We start from the raw sequence: 18,086 nt of genomic DNA on the forward strand, positions 1-18,086 counted from the left end.
AATTACTGTCGCACTGATTCCATGTATTGTAACAAGACTCCCGCACAAAAACATAACACCTTGCTGAACACTGCTCATTCATCCCCTGCAGCCACCCAGAGAGCAGGTCAGCTCGTTATTCTGGCAGTCTGTATCTGTCAGGGTGCCACTTCCTGTTCCTGTGACTATCAGAGCTCTGCTGCACGTCCCGGTTGTCAGTGCTGCTCGGATACCACTTTTCACTATCTGGATCTAATTCAGATCCGGATACCCAGATATCCGATCCGGGTCGGATATCTGAGTTTAAAATTTTCCAATCTGGATCCAAATCAGATATCCGACCTCAGTATCCAGCCGGATGCGGATATCTGGATAGAAAACCGGAAGTGACCTGAAAATGGCTTAAAATGCTTCAAAAAGTCTTTTCAAATGACCAAAATCCCTTTCGGAGGTCTCTCTGTCTCTGTCTCTCTCCCCCTCTCGCAGGGATTTTTTCCATTGAAGGCGATTTTGGCTTCTGCTCGGATATTTGAACTAACTATCCGCCCAGATTTCTAATGGGAAATCCGAGTTTGCTCAGATAGTCTATTCGGATTTTAAAAAATATCCAAATTGCTATTCAAAGTTCGGATTATCTGGGTAGTTCGGATACCCGATATCTTGCTGAGCACCACGTCACGGGGAGTGCCAGCAATGCTCTCCTGCAGAAACACAAACTGGCTGTAGCTGCAATTGTCTGAGCTTATAGAAAGTTTACTGACCATTCATATCATACTACTATCACCAGTATAGTGCTGATCCCAGATGTACATGGGAGTCCATAGATAACATGGACCTATGGTGGCCACCAATAATCACAACGGAATCTTAGATAACATGGACCCACAGTGGCCACCAATGAACACAGCGGACGCGTAGATAGCATTCATGGACCCATGGTGGCTACAAATGAACATGGGAATCCCGAGATAGCATGCAAGGAACTAGGGTGGCCACAAAACCACTATAAGGACCCTGAGGTGACCGCAAAAGGAGCCTAAAGTTTCCCTAGTAAGACGACCCTACATGGTTTCCACCAGCCAACAGTGTTTCTTTCTACCTGCAGCCATGAGAAATACTGGAAAATATAATGATTGCTTACTGACCTGGATCCAGGCTGCCCGTTGCTGCAGTCCAGCCCATTATGGGAGGTATAGCGCCCACTACAGAGCCCACCCAGGTGTTGGCGATACTCAGCCTCTTCATGGGCGTGTAGCAGCAGGTGTACAGGAAGATGTTGAAGGCCCCCAGGGCCCCGGTCAGAGGATTGACGGCCAGGGTGAGGATGGAGATTCCTGGGATGGCACAGGCTGCAGCGAAGGACACCGCCACTAGGGGGCTGCAGAGAAACCATATCTGTTAGTTTCACATAAGAGCACCTGTCACAATCACAGCAGACATCACACTCCAGTTATTACTTCTATGGCTTCCTCTTATGTCATGGTATGTAATGGGGACAGGCGGCATCTACTGGAACGTGTATCATGTTGAGGACACACCGCAGCTTGGCAGTGCATCAAATCAAATCATTAGCATTTAATTACCAGTCCATTTTCAAGCTGTGTAAAATGTAACAGGCTAAATGACTAGTACAAAATAAGAGCAGATACTGAGAATTCCACCCGGCATACAGGACAAGAGAAGTCATACTGTGCAGCCTCCATACATACAGAATAAGAGCAGATACTGAGAATTACACCAGGCATACAGGACAAGAGAAGTCATACTGTGCAGCCACCATACATACAGAATAAGAGCAGATACTGAGAACTACACCCAGCATACAGGACAGGAGAAGACATACCACCACCTGATATTTCCAGCTCAAAAATATATTCCGTATCCGTCCCTTCCTAACACAAGAGGCCACCAAGATGCTTATACATGCCTTAATCATCTCCCGCCTAGACTACTGCAACACCCTGCTCTGTGGGCAACCACAAAAAAGGCTAGCACCTCTCCAATCCCTTCTAAACTCAGCTGCCCGCCTCATTCACCTCTCCACACGCTCCTCTGACACAGCCCCTCTGTGCCAATACCTACTATCCTCTGCTGCCAGTCTAATCCGCCTCTCCTCACACTCCTCTGATGCAGCCCCACTGTGCCGTTCCCTCCACTGGCTGCCCATTACCCAGAGGACCCAGTTCAAACTCCTGACTAACATACAAAGCCCTCCACGGGTTGTCCCCTCCATACATCTCTTCACTAATCTCAAGATATTGTCCCTCCCGCAACCTCCGCTCCTCCCAAGAAATTCTCCTGGCCTCTAAGCTGATCACCTCCTCTCATGCTCACATCCAGGACTTTACACGAGCATCACCTCTTATCTGGAACTCTCTTCCACAGCCTGTACGTCATGCTCCAAACCTGGACATCTTCAAACACACTCTTAAAACACACCTTTTCAGACAAGCTTATAACATTCTATAGCCCTTATTTACTTCTCTGTCACAATGTAATCAGAGGCAAAGGGTCACTGCCTCATCCATCATCCACCCCCTTACCTAGTGTGTCCCCCACTACCCATTAGATTGTAAGCCCGCAAGGGCAGGGTCCTCCTCCTAATGTTTACTGGTTTTGTCACAATATTTGTGCTGCTTGGAACTCTGTTTTACAATTTGTTAGTATATCTATGTTCCCCTTGTCATCTTATTGTGCTTTGTAAAGCGCTGCGGAATATGTTGGCGCTATATAAATAAAAAATAATAATAATACTGTGCAGCCTCCATACATACAGAATAAGAGGTGATACTGAGAATTACACCCGGCATACAGGACAAGAGAAGCCATACTGTGCAGCCTCCAAGCATACAGGACAAGAGAAGTCATACTGTGCAGCCCCCATACCAACAGAATAAGAGCAGATACTGAGAATTACACCCGGCATACAGGACAAGAGAAGTCATACTGTGCAGCCTCCATGCATACAGGACAAGAGAAGTCATACTGTGCAGCCTCCAAGCATACAGGACAAGAGAAGTCATACTGTGCAGCCCCCATACCAACAGAATAAGAGCAGATACTGAGAATTACACCCGGCATACAGGACAAGAGAAGTCATACTGTGCAGCCTCCATGCATACAGGACAAGAGAAGTCATACTGTGCAGCCTCCAAGCATACAGGACAAGAGAAGTCATACTGTGCAGCCCCCATACCAACAGAATAAGAGCAGATACTGAGAATTACACCCGGCATACAGGACAAGAGAAACCGTACTGTGCAGCCTCCATACATACAGAATAAGAGCAGATACTGAGAACTACACCTGGCATACAGGACAAGAGAAACCGTACTGTGCAGCCTCCATACATACAGAATAAGAGCAGATACTGAGAATTACACCAGCATACAGGGAAAGAGAAGTCATACTGTGCAGCCTCCATACATACAGAATAAGAGCAGATACTGATAATTACACCTGGCATACAGGACAAGAGAAGTCATACTGTGCAGCCTCCATACATACATACATACAGAATAAGAGCCAGGGCCGGCCCGCTCATGAGGCGGGGTGAAACATTTGCTTCAGGCGGCAAATCTGGGGGGGCGGCACCCACCTCTCCATGGACGCTGGGGCCGCCCGCTGAGCTGGAGGGGTAGCGGGCAGAAAGGGGGTATTGGGCCTAGCGGTGGGGAGGGGGGTCGGACCCTCCCCTCCCTCGCCTGGGTCCCCCGATCTGCGCTCCTCCTCCAGCGTAAAGTACCAGCCAGCGTGTATATGACGAAGAGGCAACGGGCGGGGGAATCACTCACCTCTTCCGCGTTCCATCGCGTGCTCCACTGATGTCACTTCCGGCAACGCCGCCCACTGTATTGTAAGTGGACGGCCTTGCAGGAAGTGACATCAGTGAAGCGCACGATGGAACGCGGAAAAGGTGAGTGATTCCTCCGCCCGTTGCCTTTTCAACATATGCGCGCTGGCTGGTACTTTACGCTGGAGGAGGAGCGCAGATCAGGGGACCCAGGCGAGGGAGGCGGGGGTCCGACCCCCCTCCCCGCCGCTAGGCTTAATACCCCCTTTCTGCCAGCTACCCCTCCAGCTCGGCACCCCCCCACGGCTGGGGGGCGATTTTTTCCAATTTTGCCTCAGGCGGCAAAAAGTCTAGGGCCGGCCCTGATAAGAGCAGATACTGAGAATTACACCCGGCATACAGGACAAGAGAAACCGTACTGTGCAGCCTACATACATACAGAATAAGAGCAGATACTGAGAATTACACCCAGCATACAGGACAAGAGAAGCCATACTGTGCAGCCCCTATACATACATACAGAATAAGAGCAGATACTGAGAATTACACCCGGCATACAGAACAAGGGAAGTGATATGAAACCAGGAAATGGCTGTTGTGCAGGGTACAGAGAGGAGGAAGTGGTACTGTGCATGGACACTTTGTGCGGTGATCCTACAATGACACGGAACATGCTCCTCCATTATTGATCGCCATTTTACCAACCGCACAGGTGGAAGTGAAATCCTCCCGCAACCTATTTCACGCAGCGGAATGCAACATCATTACTGCCGCCATTTAAGGGGAGCCTGAAGTAATACCGATTGGACAAAGTTTTATTACGGTTATGTATTGCGGGGCGTTAAACTGCGATAAGAAGAGGCGGAGGAGTAAACGCAAAAATGATAAATAATGGTTTTAAATTCAATTTCCATTTTAATTAGAAAAGGCTGTGAAGTTTCCCTGGTTCAATATATCCAGCTAATTAAGAGAAAAATGGTGACGGTGGCCTGGCGGTGACAACGTTCCAATTATTAATCACAAACTTTACAAGAAATGGGGAGATGTTATCAGTCGTTAATTTCAGCTCAGCGCAGTCCTATATCACCCCGCAGCCGACACGGCAATGATTCCTCCGCTATCTTCACCAGGGATTCATTACCGGCCGGAGATCCGTCACCCAGACAGACGTGCCTCTAAAGGTGCGTACACACGTACTACAGAAGCAAACGACGGGTCAGTCCGCACCTCCTGCTGGGCGGTTTTCAGCAGACTGTAGTGCGTGTGTACGTCAGGCGGATCGTTCAGGAACAGCCTTATCAGTCCGCTGACAGTGCATACACACGCACTACAGTCTGCTGAAAACCCGCCCAGCGGGAGGTGCCGACGCACTCGTCGTTGGCTGCTGTAGTGCGTGTGTACCCACCTTAAGAGTGGAGTCCAGCACAACAGGGGGCACAGCATGGTGGAGTCTAGCACAACAGGGGGCACAGCATGCTGGAGTCTAGCACAACAGGGGGCACAGCATGGTGGAGTCTAGCATAGCAGGGGGCACAGCATGGTGGAGTATAACATAGCAGGGGGCACAGCATGGTGGAGTCTAGCATAGCATGGGGCACAGCACGGTGGAGTCTAGCATAACAGGGAGCACAGCATGGTGGAGTCTAGCATAGCATGGGGCACAGCATGGTGGAGTCTAGCATAGCAGGGGGCACAGCATGGTGGAGTCTAGCATAGCATGGGGCACAGCACGGTGGAGTCTAGCATAACAGGGGGCACAGCATGGTGGAGTCTAGCATAGCATGGGGCACAGCATGGTGGAGTCTAGCATAGCATGGGGCACAGCATGGTGGAGTCTAGCATAGCAGGGGGCACAACATGGTGGAGTCTAGCATAGCATGGGGCACAGCATGGTGGAGTCTAGCATAACAGGGGGCACAGCATGGTGGAGTCTAGCATAGCATGGGGCACAGCATGGTGGAGTCTAGCATAACAGGGGGCACAGCATGGTGGAGTCTAGCATAACAGGGGGCACAGCATGGTGGAGTCTAGCATAACAGAGAGCACAGCATGGTGGAGTCTAGCATAACAGGGGGCACAGCATGGTGGAGTCTAGCATAGCATGGGGCACAACATGGTGGAGTCTAGCATAACGGGGCACAGCATGGTGGAGTCTAGCATAACAGGGGGCACAGCATGGTGGAGTCTAGCATAGCATGGGGCACAGCATGGTGGAGTCTAGCATAGCAGGGGGCACAACATGGTGGAGTCTAGCATAGCATGGGGCACAGCATGGTGGAGTCTAGCATAACAGGGGGCACAGCATGGTGGAGTCTAGCATAGCATGGGGCACAGCATGGTGGAGTCTAGCATAACAGGGGGCACAGCATGGTGGAGTCTAGCATAACAGGGGGCACAGCATGGTGGAGTCTAGCATAACAGAGAGCACAGCATGGTGGAGTCTAGCATAACAGGGGGCACAGCATGGTGGAGTCTAGCATAGCATGGGGCACAACATGGTGGAGTCTAGCATAACGGGGCACAGCATGGTGGAGTCTAGCATAACAGGGGGCACAGCATGGTGGAGTCTAGCATAACAGGGGGCACAGCATGGTGGAGTCTAGCATAGCATGGGGCACAGCATGGTGGAGTCTAGCATAGCATGGGGCACAGCATGGTGGAGTCTAGCATAACAGGGGGCACAGCATGGTGGAGTCTAGCATAGCATGGGGCACAGCATGGTGGAGTCTAGCATAACAGGGGGCACAGCATGGTGGAGTCTAGCATAACAGGGGGCACAGCATGGTGGAGTCTAGCATAACAGGGGGCACAGCATGGTGGAGTCTAGCATAACAGGGGGCACAGCATGGTGGAGTCTAGCATAACAGAGAGCACAGCATGGTGGAGTCTAGCATAGCATGGGGCACAGCATGGTGGAGTCTAGCATAACAGGGGGCACAGCATGGTGGAGTCTAGCATAACAGGGGGCACAGCATGGTGGAGTCTAGCATAACAGGGAGCACAGCATGGTGGAGTCTAGCATAGCATGGGGCACAGCATGGTGGAGTCTAGCATAACAGGGGGCACAGCATGGTGGAGTCTAGCATAACAGGGGGCACAGCATGGTGGAGTCTAGCATAACAGAGAGCACAGCATGGTGGAGTCTAGCATAACAGGGGGCACAGCATGGTGGAGTCTAGCATAGCATGGGGCACAACATGGTGGAGTCTAGCATAACGGGGCACAGCATGGTGGAGTCTAGCATAACAGGGGGCACAGCATGGTGGAGTCTAGCATAACAGGGGGCACAGCATGGTGGAGTCTAGCATAGCATGGGGCACAGCATGGTGGAGTCTAGCATAGCATGGGGCACAGCATGGTGGAGTCTAGCATAACAGGGGGCACAGCATGGTGGAGTCTAGCATAGCATGGGGCACAGCATGGTGGAGTCTAGCATAACAGGGGGCACAGCATGGTGGAGTCTAGCATAACAGGGGGCACAGCATGGTGGAGTCTAGCATAACAGGGGGCACAGCATGGTGGAGTCTAGCATAACAGGGGGCACAGCATGGTGGAGTCTAGCATAACAGGGGGCACAGCATGGTGGAGTCTAGCATAACAGGGGGCACAGCATGGTGGAGTCTAGCATAACAGGGGGCACAGCATGGTGGAGTCTAGCATAGCATGGGGCACAGCATGGTGGAGTCTAGCATAACAGGGGGCACAGCATGGTGGAGTCTAGCATAACAGGGGGCACAGCATGGTGGAGTCTAGCATAACAGGGAGCACAGCATGGTGGAGTCTAGCATAGCATGGGGCACAGCATGGTGGAGTCTAGCATAACAGGGGGCACAGCATGGTGGAGTCTAGCATAACAGGGGGCACAGCATGGTGGAGTCTAGCATAACAGGGGGCACAGCATGGTGGAGTCTAGCATAACAGGGGGCACAGCATGGTGGAGTCTAGCATAACAGGGGGCACAGCATGGTGGAGTCTAGCATAACAGGGGGCACAGCATGGTGGAGTCTAGCATAACAGGGGGCACAGCATGGTGGAGTCTAGCATAACAGGGGGCACAGCATGGTGGAGTCTAGCATAACAGAGAGCACAGCATGGTGGAGTCTAGCATAACAGGGGGCACAGCATGGTGGAGTCTAGCATAACAGGGAGCACAGCATGGTGGAGTCTAGCATAACAGGGGGCACAGCATGGTGGAGTCTAGCATAGCATGGGGCACAGCATGGTGGAGTCTAGCATAACAGGGAGCACAGCATGGTGGAGTATAACATAGCAGGGGGCACAGCATGGTGGAGTCTAGCATAACAGGGGGCACAGCATGGTGGAGTCTAGCATAACAGGGAGCACAGCATGGTGGAGTCTAGCATAACAGGGGGCACAGCATGGTGGAGTCTAGCATAGCATGGGGCACAGCATGGTGGAGTCTAGCATAGCATGGGGCACAGCATGGTGGAGTCTAGCATAACAGGGGGCACAGCATGGTGGAGTCTAGCATAACAGGGGGCACAGCATGGTGGAGTCTAGCATAACGGGGCACAGCATGGTGGAGTCTAGCATAACGGGGCACAGCATGGTGGAGTCTAGCATAACAGGGGGCACAGCATGGTGGAGTCTAGCATAACAGGGGGCACAGCATGGTGGAGTCTAGCATAACAGGGGGCACAGCATGGTGGAGTCTAGCATAACAGGGGGCACAGCATGGTGGAGTCTAGCATAACAGGGGGCACAGCATGGTGGAGTCTAGCATAACAGGGGGCACAGCATGGTGGAGTCTAGCATAACAGGGGGCACAGCATGGTGGAGTCTAGCATAACAGGGGGCACAGCATGGTGGAGTCTAGCATAACAGAGAGCACAGCATGGTGGAGTCTAGCATAACAGGGGGCACAGCATGGTGGAGTCTAGCATAACAGGGGGCACAGCATGGTGGAGTCTAGCATAACAGGGAGCACAGCATGGTGGAGTCTAGCATAACAGGGGGCACAGCATGGTGGAGTCTAGCATAACAGGGGGCACAGCATGGTGGAGTCTAGCATAACAGGGGGCACAGCATGGTGGAGTCTAGCATAACAGGGGGCACAGCATGGTGGAGTCTAGCATAACAGGGGGCACAGCATGGTGGAGTCTAGCATAACAGGGGGCACAGCATGGTGGAGTCTAGCATAACGGGGCACAGCATGGTGGAGTCTAGCATAGCATGGGGCACAGCATGGTGGAGTCTAGCATAGCAGGGGGCACAGCATGGTGGAGTCTAGCATAACGGGGCACAGCATGGTGGAGTCTAGCATAGCATGGGGCACAACATGGTGGAGTCTAGCATAGCATGGGGCACAGCATGGTGGAGTCTAGCATAACAGGGGGCACAGCATGGTGGAGTCTAGCATAACAGGGGGCACAGCATGGTGGAGTCTAGCATAACAGGGGGCACAGCATGGTGGAGTCTAGCATAACAGGGGGCACAGCATGGTGGAGTCTAGCATAACAGGGGGCACAGCATGGTGGAGTCTAGCATAACAGGGGGCACAGCATGGTGGAGTCTAGCATAACAGGGGGCACAGCATGGTGGAGTCTAGCATAACAGGGGGCACAGCATGGTGGAGTCTAGCATAACGGGGCACAGCATGGTGGAGTCTAGCATAGCATGGGGCACAGCATGGTGGAGTCTAGCATAGCAGGGGGCACAGCATGGTGGAGTCTAGCATAACGGGGCACAGCATGGTGGAGTCTAGCATAGCATGGGGCACAACATGGTGGAGTCTAGCATAGCATGGGGCACAGCATGGTGGAGTCTAGCATAGCATGGGGCACAGCATGGTGGAGTCTAGCATAGCATGGGGCACAACATGGTGGAGTCTAGCATAACGGGGCACAGCATGGTGGAGTCTAGCATAACAGGGGGCACAGCATGGTGGAGTCTAGCATAACGGGGCACAGCATGGTGGAGTCTAGCATAGCATGGGGCACAGCATGGTGGAGTCTAGCATAGCAGGGGGCACAGCATGGTGGAGTCTAGCATAACAGGGGGCACAGCATGGTGGAGTCTAGCATAACAGGGGCACAGCATGGTGGAGTCTAGCATAACAGGGGGCACAGCATGGTGGAGTCTAGCATAACAGGGAGCACAGCATGGTGGAGTCTAGCATAACAGGGGGCACAGCATGGTGGAGTCTAGCATAGCATGGGGCACAGCATGGTGGAGTCTAGCATAGCATGGGGCACAGCATGGTGGAGTCTAGCATAACAGGGAGCACAGCATGGTGGAGTCTAGCATAGCATGGGGCACAGCATGGTGGAGTCTAGCATAACAGGGGGCACAGCATGGTGGAGTCTAGCATAACAGGGGGCACAGCATGGTGGAGTCTAGCATAACAGGGGCACAGCATGGTGGAGTCTAGCATAACAGGGGGCACAGCATGGTGGAGTCTAGCATAACAGGGGGCACAGCATGGTGGAGTCTAGCATAACAGGGGGCACAGCATGGTGGAGTCTAGCATAACAGGGGGCACAGCATGGTGGAGTCTAGCATAACAGGGGGCACAGCATGGTGAGTCTAGCATAACAGGGGGCACAGCATGGTGGAGTCTAGCATAACAGGGGGCACAGCATGGTGGAGTCTAGCATAACAGGGGGCACAGCATGGTGGAGTCTAGCATAACAGGGGGCACAGCATGGTGGAGTCTAGCATAACAGGGGGCACAGCATGGTGGAGTCTAGCATAACAGGGAGCACAGCATGGTGGAGTCTAGCATAACAGGGGGCACAGCATGGTGGAGTCTAGCATAACAGGGGGCACAGCATGGTGGAGTCTAGCATAACAGGGGGCACAGCATGGTGGAGTCTAGCATAACAGGGGGCACAGCATGGTGGAGTCTAGCATAACAGGGGGCACAGCATGGTGGAGTCTAGCATAACAGGGGGCACAGCATGGTGGAGTCTAGCATAACGGGGCACAGCATGGTGGAGTCTAGCATAGCATGGGGCACAGCATGGTGGAGTCTAGCATAGCAGGGGGCACAGCATGGTGGAGTCTAGCATAACGGGGCACAGCATGGTGGAGTCTAGCATAGCATGGGGCACAACATGGTGGAGTCTAGCATAGCATGGGGCACAGCATGGTGGAGTCTAGCATAGCATGGGGCACAGCATGGTGGAGTCTAGCATAGCATGGGGCACAACATGGTGGAGTCTAGCATAACGGGGCACAGCATGGTGGAGTCTAGCATAACGGGGCACAGCATGGTGGAGTCTAGCATAGCATGGGGCACAGCATGGTGGAGTCTAGCATAACAGGGGCACAGCATGGTGGAGTCTAGCATAACAGGGAGCACAGCATGGTGGAGTCTAGCATAACGGGGCACAGCATGGTGGAGTCTAGCATAGCATGGGGCACAGCATGGTGGAGTCTAGCATAGCATGGGGCACAGCATGGTGGAGTCTAGCATAGCATGGGGCACAGCATGGTGGAGTCTAGCATAACAGGGGGCACAGCATGGTGGAGTCTAGCATAACAGGGGGCACAGCATGGTGGAGTCTAGCATAACAGGGGGCACAGCATGGTGGAGTCTAGCATAACGGGGCACAGCATGGTGGAGTCTAGCATAGCATGGGGCACAGCATGGTGGAGTCTAGCATAGCATGGGGCACAGCATGGTGGAGTCTAGCATAACAGGGGGCACAGCATGGTGGAGTCTAGCATAACAGGGGGCACAGCATGGTGGAGTCTAGCATAACAGGGGGCACAGCATGGTGGAGTCTAGCATAACAGGGGGCACAGCATGGTGGAGTCTAGCATAACAGGGGGCACAGCATGGTGGAGTCTAGCATAACAGGGGGCACAGCATGGTGGAGTCTAGCATAACAGGGGGCACAGCATGGTGGAGTCTAGCATAACAGGGGGCACAGCATGGTGGAGTCTAGCATAACAGGGGGCACAGCATGGTGGAGTCTAGCATAACAGGGGGCACAGCATGGTGGAGTCTAGCATAACAGGGGGCACAGCATGGTGGAGTCTAGCATAACAGGGGGCACAGCATGGTGGAGTCTAGCATAACAGGGGGCACAGCATGGTGGAGTCTAGCATAGCATGGGGCACAGCATGGTGGAGTCTAGCATAGCATGGGGCACAGCATGGTGGAGTCTAGCATAGCATGGGGCACAGCATGGTGGAGTCTAGCATAACAGGGGGCACAGCATGGTGGAGTCTAGCATAACAGGGGGCACAGCATGGTGGAGTCTAGCATAACAGGGGGCACAGCATGGTGGAGTCTAGCATAACAGGGGGCACAGCATGGTGGAGTCTAGCATAACAGGGGGCACAGCATGGTGGAGTCTAGCATAACAGGGGGCACAGCATGGTGGAGTCTAGCATAACAGGGGGCACAGCATGGTGGAGTCTAGCATAACAGGGGGCACAGCATGGTGGAGTCTAGCATAACAGGGGGCACAGCATGGTGGAGTCTAGCATAACAGGGGGCACAGCATGGTGGAGTCTAGCATAACAGGGGGCACAGCATGGTGGAGTCTAGCATAACAGGGGGCACAGCATGGTGGAGTCTAGCATAACAGGGGGCACAGCATGGTGGAGTCTAGCATAACAGGGGGCACAGCATGGTGGAGTCTAGCATAACAGGGGGCACAGCATGGTGGAGTCTAGCATAACAGGGGGCACAGCATGGTGGAGTCTAGCATAACAGGGGGCACAGCATGGTGGAGTCTAGCATAACAGGGGGCACAGCATGGTGGAGTCTAGCATAACAGGGGGCACAGCATGGTGGAGTCTAGCATAACAGGGGCACAGCATGGTGGAGTCTAGCATAACAGGGGGCACAGCATGGTGGAGTCTAGCATAACAGGGGGCACAGCATGGTGGAGTCTAGCATAACAGGGGGCACAGCATGGTGGAGTCTAGCATAACAGGGGGCACAGCATGGTGGAGTCTAGCATAACAGGGGGCACAGCATGGTGGAGTCTAGCATAACAGGGGGCACAGCATGGTGGAGTCTAGCATAACAGGGGGCACAGCATGGTGGAGTCTAGCATAACAGGGGGCACAGCATGGTGGAGTCTAGCATAACAGGGGGCACAGCATGGTGGAGTCTAGCATAACAGGGGGCACAGCATGGTGGAGTCTAGCATAACAGGGGGCACAGCATGGTGGAGTCTAGCATAACAGGGGGCACAGCATGGTGGAGTCTAGCATAACAGGGGGCACAGCATGGTGGAGTCTAGCATAACAGGGGGCACAGCATGGTGGAGTCTAGCATAACAGGGGGCACAGCATGGTGGAGTCTAGCATAACAGGGGGCACAGCATGGTGGAGTCTAGCATAACAGGGGGCACAGCATGGTGGAGTCTAGCATAACAGGGGGCACAGCATGGTGGAGTCTAGCATAACAGGGGGCACAGCATGGTGGAGTCTAGCATAACAGGGGGCACAGCATGGTGGAGTCTAGCATAACAGGGGGCACAGCATGGTGGAGTCTAGCATAACAGGGGGCACAGCATGGTGGAGTCTAGCATAACAGGGGGCACAGCATGGTGGAGTCTAGCATAACAGGGGGCACAGCATGGTGGAGTCTAGCATAACAGGGGGCACAGCATGGTGGAGTCTAGCATAACAGGGGGCACAGCATGGTGGAGTCTAGCATAACAGGGGGGCACAGCATGGTGGAGTCTAGCATAACAGGGGGGCACAGCATGGTGGAGTCTAGCATAACAGGGGGCACAGCATGGTGGAGTCTAGCATAACAGGGGGCACAGCATGGTGGAGTCTAGCATAACAGGGGGCACAGCATGGTGGATGGAGTCTAGCATAACAGAGGGCACAGCATGGTGGAGTCTAGCATAACAGGGGGCACAGCATGGTGGAGTCTAGCATAACAGGGGGCACAGCATGGTGGAGTCTAGCATAACAGGGGCACAGCATGGTGGAGTCTAGCATAACAGGGGGCACAGCATGGTGGAGTCTAGCATAGCATGGGGCACAGCATGGTGGAGTCTAGCATAACAGGGGGCACAGCATGGTGGAGTCTAGCATAACAGGGGCACAGCATGGTGGAGTCTAGCATAACAGGGGGCACAGCATGGTGGAGTCTAGCATAACAGGGGGCACAGCATGGTGGAGTCTAGCATAACAGGGGGCACAGCATGGTGGAGTCTAGCATAGCATGGGGCACAGCATGGTGGAGTCTAGCATAACAGGGGCACAGCATGGTGGAGTCTAGCATAGCATGGGGCACAGCATGGTGGAGTCTAGCATAACAGGGGCACAGCATGGTGGAGTCTAGCATAACAGGGGGCACAGCATGGTGGAGTCTAGCATAACGGGGCACAGCATGGTGGAGTCTAGCATAACAGGGGGCACAGCATGGTGGAGTCTAGCATAACAGGGGGCACAGCATGGTGGAGTCTAGCATAGCATGGGGCACAGCATGGTGGAGTCTAGCATAGCATGGGGCACAGCATGGTGGAGTCTAGCATAACAGGGGGCACAGCATGGTGGAGTCTAGCATAACAGGGGGCACAGCATGGTGGAGTCTAGCATAGCATGGGGCACAGCATGGTGGAGTCTAGCATAACAGGGGCACAGCATGGTGGAGTCTAGCATAACAGGGGGCACAGCATGGTGGAGTCTAGCATAACGGGGCACAGCATGGTGGAGTCTAGCATAACAGGGGGCACAGCATGGTGGAGTCTAGCATAACAGGGGGCACAGCATGGTGGAGTCTAGCATAGCATGGGGCACAGCATGGTGGAGTCTAGCATAGCATGGGGCACAGCATGGTGGAGTCTAGCATAACAGGGGGCACAGCATGGTGGAGTCTAGCATAACAGGGGGCACAGCATGGTGGAGTCTAGCATAGCATGGGGCACAGCATGGTGGAGTCTAGCATAACAGGGGCACAGCATGGTGGAGTCTAGCATAACAGGGGGCACAGCATGGTGGAGTCTAGCATAACGGGGCACAGCATGGTGGAGTCTAGCATAACAGGGGGCACAGCATGGTGGAGTCTAGCATAACAGGGGGCACAGCATGGTGGAGTCTAGCATAGCATGGGGCACAGCATGGTGGAGTCTAGCATAGCATGGGGCACAGCATGGTGGAGTCTAGCATAACAGGGGCACAGCATGGTGGAGTCTAGCATAACAGGGGGCACAGCATGGTGGAGTCTAGCATAACAGGGGGCACAGCATGGTGGAGTCTAGCATAACAGGGGGCACAGCATGGTGGAGTCTAGCATAACAGGGGGCACAGCATGGTGGAGTCTAGCATAACAGGGGGCACAGCATGGTGGAGTCTAGCATACGCAGGGGGCACAGCATGGTGGAGTCTAGCATAACAGGGGGCACAGCATGGTGGAGTCTAGCATAACATGGGGCACAGCATGGTGGAGTCTAGCATAGCATGGGGCACAGCATGGTGGAGTCTAGCATAGCATGGGGCACAGCATGGTGGAGTCTAGCATAACAGGGGGCACAGCATGGTGGAGTCTAGCATAACAGGGGGCACAGCATGGTGGAGTCTAGCATAACAGGGGCACAGCATGGTGGAGTCTAGCATAACAGGGGGCACAGCATGGTGGAGTCTAGCATAGCATGGGGCACAGCATGGTGGAGTCTAGCATAGCATGGGGCACAGCATGGTGGAGTCTAGCATAGCATGGGGCACAGCATGGTGGAGTCTAGCATAACAGGGGCACAGCATGGTGGAGTCTAGCATAACAGGGGGCACAGCATGGTGGAGTCTAGCATAACAGGGGGCACAGCATGGTGGAGTCTAGCATAACAGGGGCACAGCATGGTGGAGTCTAGCATAACAGGGGGCACAGCATGGTGGAGTCTAGCATAACAGGGGGCACAGCATGGTGGAGTCTAGCATAACAGGGGGCACAGCATGGTGGAGTCTAGCATAACAGGGGGCACAGCATGGTGGAGTCTAGCATAGCATGGGGCACAGCATGGTGGAGTCTAGCATAGCATGGGGCACAGCATGGTGGAGTCTAGCATAACAGGGGCACAGCATGGTGGAGTCTAGCATAACAGGGGGCACAGCATGGTGGAGTCTAGCATAACAGGGGGCACAGCATGGTGGAGTCTAGCATAGCATGGGGCACAGCATGGTGGAGTCTAGCATAGCATGGGGCACAGCATGGTGGAGTCTAGCATAGCAGGGGGCACAGCATGGTGGAGTCTAGCATAACAGGGGGCACAGCATGGTGGAGTCTAGCATAACAGGGGGCACAGCATGGTGGAGTCTAGCATAACAGGGGGCACAGCATGGTGGAGTCTAGCATAACAGGGGGCACAGCATGGTGGAGTCTAGCATAACATGGGGCACAGCATGGTGGAGTCTAGCATAGCAGGGGGCACAGCATGGTGGAGTCTAGCATAACAGGGGCACAGCATGGTGGAGTCTAGCATAACAGGGGGCACAGCATGGTGGAGTCTAGCATAACAGGGGGCACAGCATGGTGGAGTCTAGCATAACAGGGGGCACAGCATGGTGGAGTCTAGCATAACAGGGGGCACAGCATGGTGGAGTCTAGCATAGCAGGGGGCACAGCATGGTGGAGTCTAGCATACAGGGGCACAGCATGGTGGAGTCTAGCATAACAGGGGGCACAGCATGGTGGAGTCCTAGCATAACAGGGGGCACAGCATGGTGGAGTCTAGCATAACAGGGGGCACAGCATGGTGGAGTCTAGCATAACAGGGGGCACAGCATGGTGGAGTCTAGCATAGCATGGGGCACAGCATGGTGGAGTCTAGCATAACAGGGGGCACAGCATGGTGGAGTCTAGCATAACAGGGGGCACAGCATGGTGGAGTCTAGCATAACAGGGGGCACAGCATGGTGGAGTCTAGCATAACAGGGGGCACAGCATGGTGGAGTCTAGCATAACAGGGGGCACAGCATGGTGGAGTCTAGCATAGACATGGGGCACAGCATGGTGGAGTCTAGCATAACAGGGGGCACAGCATGGTGGAGTCTAGCATAGCAGGGGGCACAGCATGGTGGAGTCTAGCATAGCAGGGGGCACAGCATGGTGGAGTCTAGCATAACAGGGGGCACAGCATGGTGGAGTCTAGCATAACAGGGGGCACAGCATGGTGGAGTCTAGCATAACAGGGGGCACAGCATGGTGGAGTCTAGCATAACAGGGGGCACAGCATGGTGGAGTCTAGCATAGCATGGGGCACAGCATGGTGGAGTCTAGCATAGCATGGGGCACAGCATGGTGGAGTCTAGCATAACAGGGGCACAGCATGGTGGAGTCTAGCATAACAGGGGGCACAGCATGGTGGAGTCTAGCATAACAGGGGGCACAGCATGGTGGAGTCTAGCATAACAGGGGGCACAGCATGGTGGAGTCTAGCATAGCAGGGGGCACAGCATGGTGGAGTCTAGCATAACAGGGGCACAGCATGGTGGAGTCTAGCATAACAGGGGCACAGCATGGTGGAGTCTAGCATAACAGGGGGCACAGCATGGTGGAGTCTAGCATAGCAGGGGGCACAGCATGGTGGAGTCTAGCATAACATGGGGGCACAGCATGGTGGAGTCTAGCATAGCAGGGGGCACAGCATGGTGGAGTCTAGCATAACAGGGGGCACAGCATGGTGGAGTCTAGCATAACAGGGGGCACAGCATGGTGGAGTCTAGCATAACAGGGGGCACAGCATGGTGGAGTCTAGCATAGCATGGGGCACAGCATGGTGGAGTCTAGCATAACAGGGGGCACAGCATGGTGGAGTCTAGCATAACAGGGGCACAGCATGGTGGAGTCTAGCATAACAGGGGCACAGCATGGTGGAGTCTAGCATAGCATGGGGCACAGCATGGTGGAGTCTAGCATAACAGGGGGCACAGCATGGTGGAGTCTAGCATAACAGGGGGCACAGCATGGTGGAGTCTAGCATAACAGGGGGCACAGCATGGTGGAGTCTAGCATAACAGGGGGCACAGCATGGTGGAGTCTAGCATAACAGGGGGCACAGCATGGTGGAGTCTAGCATAACAGGGGGCACAGCATGGTGGAGTCTAGCATAACAGGGGGCACAGCATGGTGGAGTCTAGCATAACAGGGGGCACAGCATGGTGGAGTCTAGCATAACAGGGGGCACAGCATGGTGGAGTCTAGCATAACAGGGGGCACAGCATGGTGGAGTCTAGCATAACAGGGGCACAGCATGGTGGAGTCTAGCATAACAGGGGGCACAGCATGGTGGAGTCTAGCATAACAGGGGGCACAGCATGGTGGAGTCTAGCATAACAGGGGGCACAGCATGGTGGAGTCTAGCATAAGCATGGGGCACAG

At 54.1% G+C, this 18,086-nt stretch overlaps 1 protein-coding gene across 6 annotated transcripts in view; it reads right to left on the reverse strand.

Annotated features, from left to right (window-relative positions):
- COX10 (cytochrome c oxidase assembly factor heme A:farnesyltransferase COX10) overlaps window positions 1-18,086 on the reverse strand; it is a 1,230,266-nt gene that overhangs the window by 21,981 nt on the left and 1,190,199 nt on the right. For all 6 annotated transcript variants that reach the window (XM_068263380.1, XM_068263379.1, XM_068263381.1 and 3 more), the window contains one exon: window positions 1,125-1,357. In XM_068263380.1, coding sequence (XP_068119481.1) covers window positions 1,125-1,357 — 233 coding nt within the window. The remainder of the gene's footprint in view (window positions 1-1,124; window positions 1,358-18,086) is intronic.

The sequence above is a fragment of the Hyperolius riggenbachi genome, chromosome 12 (genome assembly GCF_040937935.1).
Source record: "Hyperolius riggenbachi isolate aHypRig1 chromosome 12, aHypRig1.pri, whole genome shotgun sequence".
NCBI lineage: Eukaryota > Metazoa > Chordata > Amphibia > Anura > Hyperoliidae > Hyperolius > Hyperolius riggenbachi.